This window comes from Bufo gargarizans, chromosome 10, assembly GCF_014858855.1.
Source record: "Bufo gargarizans isolate SCDJY-AF-19 chromosome 10, ASM1485885v1, whole genome shotgun sequence".
In the NCBI taxonomy this organism is placed as follows: Eukaryota; Metazoa; Chordata; class Amphibia; order Anura; family Bufonidae; genus Bufo; species Bufo gargarizans.
The window spans coordinates 99,179,437-99,187,897 of NC_058089.1; the positions used below are offsets into that span (position 1 = coordinate 99,179,437).

At 39.5% G+C, this 8,461-nt stretch overlaps 1 protein-coding gene across 1 annotated transcript; it reads right to left on the bottom strand.

The window, feature by feature from the left end:
• Positions 1–4,515: 4,515 nt before the first annotated feature.
• LOC122921055 (carbohydrate sulfotransferase 6-like) lies at positions 4,516–7,813 on the bottom strand. Its single transcript, XM_044270947.1, has 2 exons — positions 7,694–7,813; positions 4,516–5,724 (listed from the first exon to the last, which is right to left on the bottom strand). The coding sequence occupies exon 2, from the start codon at positions 5,702–5,704 to the stop codon at positions 4,559–4,561; it is 1,146 nt and encodes a 381-aa protein (XP_044126882.1). The 5' UTR covers positions 5,705–5,724; positions 7,694–7,813; the 3' UTR covers positions 4,516–4,558.
• Positions 7,814–8,461: the final 648 nt, after the last annotated feature.

Sequence of the window (8,461 nt, forward strand, 5' to 3'; positions counted from 1 at the left end):
ATTTTTGTCTGCTGTTTTTTCATCTTCTCCTTGAGGCCTCTTGCACACAACCGGTCTTTATGTGGAACCATTCACTTCAATGGGTCCGCAAAAACAACAGAAGGTACTCCGTATGCATTCCGATCCCGTATTTCCGTTCAGAGATGGAACAAGTCCTATTATTGCCCGCAAATCACATTTCGTGGCTCCATTCAAGTCAATGGTTCCGCAAAAAAAAACTGAATGCATCCGTATGTCTTCCGTATCCAATCCGTTTTTGCGGAACCATCTATTGAAAATGTTATGCCCAGCCCAATTTTTTTTGTGTACTTACTGTTTAAACATTATTGTATACTTCCGTTTCCGTTTGCAATCCGCAAAAAACTAATCACAAATGGAAAAACGGCAAAACGGAACAGAAACACTACTGAAACGGAAAAACTGATCTGTTTAAAATGGACCGCAAAACCATATGGTCGTGTGCAGGAGGCCTGACAGGGGGAAAAAAAACTGCAGAAGAAGACATGGTTCAAAAAAATCATTAAAAAACACATGCGGTACAGAAAAAATAAACGCAAGCAGGCTGTAAAAGTAAGCAGAAACTTTTAAGGTTTCATGCCTTCCATCTGAAATCGACAGTGACCTGTGGTATCTGTTCTTTTAAAGCAGCTATTTTGTCTGCAGGCAAACACAAAAATTCCATTTTATGTAGGAATATGGTTTTTGGACAACACAACATCATAAAAAAAATGTAGGTTTTGGACAGAACTGCCATTTATTTTATACAGTACTGACCCTGGTAACATCTGCTCTTTAGGTGATATTGAAGCATAGACAACAAGCTAACTGTTACAAAGCAACAGCCACATTATATTCCGTATGTCACCCCTGAGAATGTGTAAGCACGCCAGGACTTGTACCAGCACAACAGGTGGAGCAGAGGAGGTATCGTATCTCCATAGCTGTGCTTTTAGGCAGTGCTACAATTTAAAAGGGCTGTCCAACCCTTTACAAGTGATGGGGGGTCTGACCACCTGCACCCACGCCAATCAGCTGTTCTACAGCAACATCAGCACTGGAAGTTAGCGCCAGACCTACACAGCTCTGCCCATTGTGTATTTGATGGAGCTGGTTACTGCAGCACTGCTCTAACTCACTTAAGTAACCGGCTCTCCACTGCACAATGGATTGAACTGTTTAGATCAGGCAGTACTGCAGAACAGCTAGTCGGTGGCTGTGTGGGTTGTTGGACCCTGCAGATCAGATAGTAATGGTTTATCCTGAGTATACGCCATCACTTGTAAAGGGTTAGGCAACCCCTTTTAACTGTGTTTTCCAGGATCTAAAAAAGCACTGACACAAACATTTTTAATTCTTTGACCTGTTAGAAAGGTACATTATGTAAAGTGTAGTGAAGGTAATCTTCTTACCAATGACTGTATTTGTGAGTTATAACCTCCCTTCTGATCCTCAGCTGTGTCATGTGACCAACACCAGCTGACACAGGTCAGGAGGTAAGTTACTTCTCTATTCATTCCTATAATACTGACATTGACGCTCCCATAGGAATACATAGAGAAACTGGCTTCCTGTCCACACATAAGATGCTGTTATTCAGAGTGACACTGTTGGTCACATGACACTGTTGAGGATCAGAAGGGAGGTTATAATTCACAAATAGTCACTGGTAAGAAAATGACCTCCATGCACCTTTCTAACAGGTCAGAGAATAAAAATTCTTCAACCGACCAATATCCTTCAACATTGTACATCAATATCCTTTCATTTAGAACACAGAAAATATCAGTTTTGCTCCCTGCTAAAAATGTGCAGTGACCATATGCGCCGATTTACTAATGTGTAGCGCTTAAAATCTGTCTAAAATTGGTGCATTTTGGGAGACGTTGCTTAGGATGCAACATTATGCGTCACAATTCTAGCTTAATTATTTTATAGTAAATCTGGCTTGGCACCAGGTAGCTATAGGTGTCCCACTTTGTATGGCACAATATTACAGAAGTATTCTCTCTTAGAAGAGAATATCACTATAATACAGCATTCAGTGCTACATAGCCACAATTTTATTTTTATAGAGCGATTCCATGTGTCTATAGTTCTGTCTTGAATTTCCTCCATTTTGTATATAATCTGTCTGACTGTGGATTGGTGGAGACCAAACTCTTTAGATATGGTTTTGTAACCTTTTCCAGCCTGATGAGCATCAACAACTCTTCTTCTGAGGTCCTCAGAAATCGCCTTTGTTCATGCTATGATACACGTCCAGAAACATGTCTTATGAAGTTCAGAGTTTGATAGATCCCTGTTCTTTAGAATTGAATGAGGCTTGAATGAAAAACGGAAGTCATCCGGATGCAATGCGTTTTTCACTGATGGTTGCTAGGAGATGTATATTCAGCTTTCCTTCACACGCATGAAAAATGTATTAAAAATGACTGCATTCGCACAAAAAAAAACAAGTGCAATCACAAACAAAACTGCTTGAACATCCATTTTTTCCCTGAATAGATCCTGACACAATCTGTATCGCTCGTGTGAAAGAGGCCTAAAGGTACACATATTTTTGCCACTCACAGACTTAAGATATTGGATCATTTTCCTCAATAAATAATTGACCAAGTCTAATATTTTTGACTCATTTGTTTGTTTTGGTTATCTTTTATCTACATTTGTGTGAAAATCTGAGTTTTAGGTCAAATTTAGACAGAGTTCATGTGTGTGTACAATGAGGGCACTGTCAGTGCTACTAGTGCTTGAGATAAAGATAAATGTCTCCGGTATAAAAGAGAAGTTTATTGAAAAAAATATTTTTGAATTGCAGATAAACACTAAAAATTTTAATTACAGCCATAATTACCTAAATGTCATAGTGACCATATCTGCTTCTAAATCCCATATAGAAATACAAAAAAATAAATAAAAAATTGTTGATGCAGGAAACACGAGCAAGCATAAGGATCTGAGAGACTTTGACGAGGGCCAAATTGTGATGGTCAGAGCATCTCCGAAATGACAGGTCATATGGGGTACAAAAACCTTTTATAGGGAATGTGTTATTATTTAAATCAGATTTTTATGTTTAACATATTTTTGATGCAATGTTCCATCTCAATATCTATATTTAAACACAATTCCTTTAACAGCTCAGGCAAGATGGCCGCCCCCATAAGTATTTTCAGGAAATAGAATAAAAATATCTGTAATCAGTAAATAAAAATATATTAGAAAAAAAGGATATGTGTCACCATCTGGTTTTAACTGGCAGAAAACATTTTTGGTGACACATTTGCTAAAAAGTACAGACATGGAGGCCTGGCACGGTGGCACCTGCTCTGCTCCTCTGGTGCTGGTACAAATCCTGGCCTGCATCGGCATTCCCTGGGGTGACTGATACTGAATATTATGTGGATATTGTTTTATAACAGTTACAGGCAAGCTGCTTCAGTATAAGGATCTGATGTTACCGGGGACAGTACTGCATCCAAGCAAACATGTTTTTTATTTCTCTAAAGCCTAAATTTCTGATTTTCTCCAATGAAACCCCTGAGTATCTAGCGGGAGTCCAAACACTGGGAGTCCCAACATTATGCAAAAAGAAGGGGTAGTCACTGGAGCACCGCAACCATTTTAGCTTGGTACCTGACATAGTACAGGTGGACTGACATGTCCACTACCACTCCTTTCATAGGGTGGACTCGTGAACCCCTCATGATCATGGGAGGTCCCTCACAATTTGTTATTTGTCACTTATGTTGTGGATAAGTGATAAATAATGCGATAACCCCTTTCATGGAAATCTCTTTTTAATCCAAATCCTCATCAATTAGGGGGGGAAGCAATTTATCAATTTTGGTCCTCTAGAGAAATTCTAATGAACAGACCCTCAGAATGGTGATGGTAAACCTATCATCTATAATGTCCACCGTCTGAAGTCTGCTGTACTGTATGGAGTACATATCACTGTGGCTTTATGTATACAATTGTGGCATTTCTTCATGCATTTTTCATGCTGGGGCCACATGCCATCTTGGTTGTGACACCTGTCACACGACCATAGATCACTGTGTAGCAGTGCAACCATTGAACCGAATGTGGTGGCAGCGCGACTCGCCAGTTATGGATTATGGAGTTGTGGTCGCAACAAGTTGTCTTGCAAACCCATTCACTTCACTGACTGCACTGCCACACGGCGATCTTGATTTTGTCGGTGTCATAGCCCCTACCACTGTGTAGCCCCAGGCTTAGATTAACAAAATAAGGATCCCATAAAAACATTAAAAAAACACAGTCGCAATTTTTCTGAACTGTGTACTATGCTCACTATGTTCTGCTGTATGGTGTAAATGCCACCATATTAAATAGGTTGCATTGTATCTCTCAGACAACATCATCCCCTCACACCAGCAGTAAACTGACAAAGGGTTACCTTTCTATATAGGAAGTACAGGCATAGTACTGCCAAAATTTTAAAAAAAGCTTTCTATCAATATTAACTTACAAAAATGTGCCTTCCTAATGGAAGTGTCCTTTTAAGTCTCCCTCTGCCTGTTGCATTTCTATTTTAATGTATTTTCATTGGCAGTATAAAATCCCTTGACATATCCTGCTGTTCTGCCTCCGAATTCATAAACTGGTATTTAAAGATGGTAAAGGCTTCCTTGCATACGTCCTGTATCTGTCGGACTTTCTCAAAGGGAAGAACGCCTCTCCAGGCTACAGATACATTATATGCATTTCTTGTAGTGGTTTCAAAGGCTTCCTTTCTCTTGGCCGGTCCAGCTCCGTGAGTTATATTATAGATCCATTGAGCAAGCTGATCAGTCAGTTGTAAATCGGCAAATTTATACAGCTCTTCCACTTTCTTTAATGGATTTCGCACCAAATCTTCATACCGGACCAACATGTATTTTCCTTTTAGGAACGTTGGAGGTTTGTAGCTAGCCTCCTTGTACATGTTAATGTGACTCTCGCAGATTTTTTTTAAGACTTCATAATTCGTATCGTTTATTTTTGTGCCGTTTGTGTCGAGGACGATGCCGTTGTCACCAGCAAGAGCTCTGGGAGCCTGTCCACGGGACTTCCCAACAGCTCGGGGGTCACGTACCAAGTGGAGGATTTTCAGATTTAAGGAACGGTCTTTGAGAAGAGGATACAGTACTGTGATGTCAAAAAATCGAACCTCTTTGACAACTATATGGGTATACTTGTCACATGTCTCTTCAATTTTAATAAATGAATCATTTCCACACAGTTTCTTACAAGCTGTCTCATTTGTGATGTTGTAACGAGAAAATGAATGGCATGCAGGGGGTGCACAGAGAGCCTTACTGGAATACCACTGGAACAAGGCTGAAATATTCTTCTCACTTTTCATGTACGTATCAAACACGGACATGTCACAGTTAAACACCGAGCGGACCATGTCTCTCACCGACATATGAAGAACGTGGGCGCTGTAGTGCGGTAAGGACTTCCACACGTGCCAAGCTGGCTCCATCAAGTAGAAGACATCAGGGTGCTGGCTGAAGAACTGACCTAAAAGAGATGATCCTGACCTCCAGGTGGAAAGAATGAGAAGATGAACCTTCTTTGGTTCTCCTTTGGTTGGCAAATTAACACTTGGTCTTTGGTGTAAATGAACCAGGAAAATGATTTGAAGAAATATCACTACTGCAATGACAGAGGTCATAACCCTTATCCTGGGCATCGTTTCCAAATTACCTCTTACTGGAAAAAAAAATAAAAAATTAAAAGTAATATAACATTGACTTAGAAGGTAGCATCTACTATTTACTTTCTGGTACAGTCAAACCTTTCCAAAAGGCCACTTCTTTGAAAATCCAGTTCAGATTTCCCATTACATACTTTTAGGTCCAGCATATAGTATGCACCCTGACCGTTTTCTTTAAGGGGAACCTATCATTGTGAAAATGCAATTTAAGCTACAGTCAGCATGCTATAGTTCAGGAGGAGCTGAGCAGATTGATATATAGCTTTATGGGAAAATGTTCAGTAAAACTTGTATTTCATTTAAATTCCTGCTCATTCTGGGCTTTAAGATCCAGGAGGCGGTCCTATCAGTGATTGACAGCTGTCTCTGTATACACAGTCATAGAGGGAAGGCTGTCAATCACTGATAGGACCGCCTCCTGGACTGCAAAGCCCAGAATGAGCAGGAATAAAACTATATATCAATCTGCTCAGCTCTTCCTGCTCTATAATCTGCTGCCTTCAGCTGAGACTCCATGTTAAACGTGACAAGTTCCTTTTATTGTAGTAGCATAAAGTGCATAGATCACATGGTACAGCCATATAATATCTGACGGACAATCCATAAAAAAAATACAAAGTCCAAAGGTACAATAGTCTTAAAGTGCAAAATGTCCAAAGTAGATACTTATCAGTCACAATATCTGGAGACTGTTCACATGGAAGTGGAGTTCCCATGACATTTCGGGTACCACACCTCCTTTCTCAAGTATGCGGGGTATTCATTCTATATGCCCCAAATAATAAACACTTCCATCTGAACAGTCTCCCGACATCGTGACTAATAAATATCTACTTTGGACTTTTGGACTATTGCAACTTTGGACTTTGTATTTTACGGATTGTCCATTGTACATTATATTGATGTACCATGTGATATAGGCGTTTTATGCTGCTCCGATAATGGTATGTGATTTGTACAAGATATAAAGTCAAAAATACTATATTGGCAATACATTTTTATTTTGTTATATCAGACTATTTGAAGAGGATTAGAGGGCTTCTTAATACATGGAGTGCATTATCGTCCAGTCCCTTTTTGCTATTTTTGGATAGGTTCCCTTTAAAGGGGTTGGCCACTTTCTGGTTACTGTTGACCAGTGTGTTTGTAAAATAACCATAAGGTACTTGCTAATATAAATAATTAAAATTCTGTGCTATTTTCTAAATTTGATAAGGTTATGCCTCCTTTTTTTGCAAAGTCTTTTGTGCGTTCTACACAGAGGTCATGTCCATAAAATGGCTGCTGATAGAAGGTCATGTGACCAGGCAAATCATCTCCATGTGATGTCTCCTCCATTCAAATACACAGCGCCTAATATCTACACTAGCATTTTTGGGAGTTTAGTGCAAGTACAGTGTGTTAAAATGTAGGAGGCTGAAGTGATGTCTCTGGTCACATGGCTTATGAAATCTAGAAAACGGCACAAAATATCAACAAAGGCTATATTATAGTCATACAGGCATGCACATTGGTCAACACTAGCCAGGAAGTGGCCAGTCCCTTTTAGAAGACCATCTCTCTAGAAGACCATTGTTCAATTCAATTATTTTTTGGCGGTCACCTCAAATAACCTGCATCTAGCGATTCATTAGTGTAATAAACTCTGTGACCATTTTTTAGGTACACCCCACTGAGAAGCCTGTAGACTCCCACAGACGACTAGCCTTTGGGGAGAAAAACAGTTCTTTTGGTCAATGAGTCGAAACTGACTTCTTGGCAAATTATAATACTCTTCAAATAAGTTAGTTGTATCTTAAATATTATAAATTATCATGTCAAACAACAAGTGGTTTACCTGCAACTGTTTATGACTTTCCTGGGATCTGTCCCTTACTGGTGGATGAAGTGAAATCTACAGGCTCCTGAAGGGCAGATGGATGTCTTCTAGTGAATGTTTGTGCTGAGGTAAGTATTATGTATTACCTGAAGCTATGGAGTTCCTCTAAGAGCCTGACGTGGTAGTAAAACAAATTTGCAGGAAACTTTCCCTTATGGGTGGATGAAGTGAAATCTGCAGTCACCTGATGGATATCTTGTAGCGGTGAAGTGTTCGTGCCAAAGTAAGTATTATAGAATACATGAAGCAATGGAGTTCCTCTAAGAACTTGGAGAGGTGTGAAAATAATTCTAAAGTCAAAGCGTAATATACTGCAAGAGCTCCAACAGTAAGAAAGTTGAGATGCTATATTCATCATTAGCTATGAACCATGTAGATTCAGGTTACTAATGTATTCAAAAAGGATAATCCTCTCCGTGTTCACTAGTTAATCATTACAATTGTCAACCAGGTCACCATGGATTTAGATGCTTAATACGTTCACGGTCTTTCCCCGACAACAAAACCAGCTTCAAATAACTCAACAGGTCTGACAATGCAAGACTGATAATGCTTTACCTAAGAGGAGGCTTTAGGTGACCTGACATTATTCACACAGCCCTGTTTGTGACAACCTGTACTGTTAATAGAAAACTATAACAACGATGGGATATTTGAGATCTTCTATTATGGATAAGCCAGAGAGGGCAATTGCAAGTACAAAACACCCCCTGCCCCAAGACCACAATCACAGAATTTTGCCCCAGTATTTGTAAGTCAAAAACAAGAGCCCAAACGTTTAGGAGAGGTGCAAATCTTTCCATGATACTTTTCTTTTGAATGATTTTTATTAGTTTTCAAGTTATAGAACACAA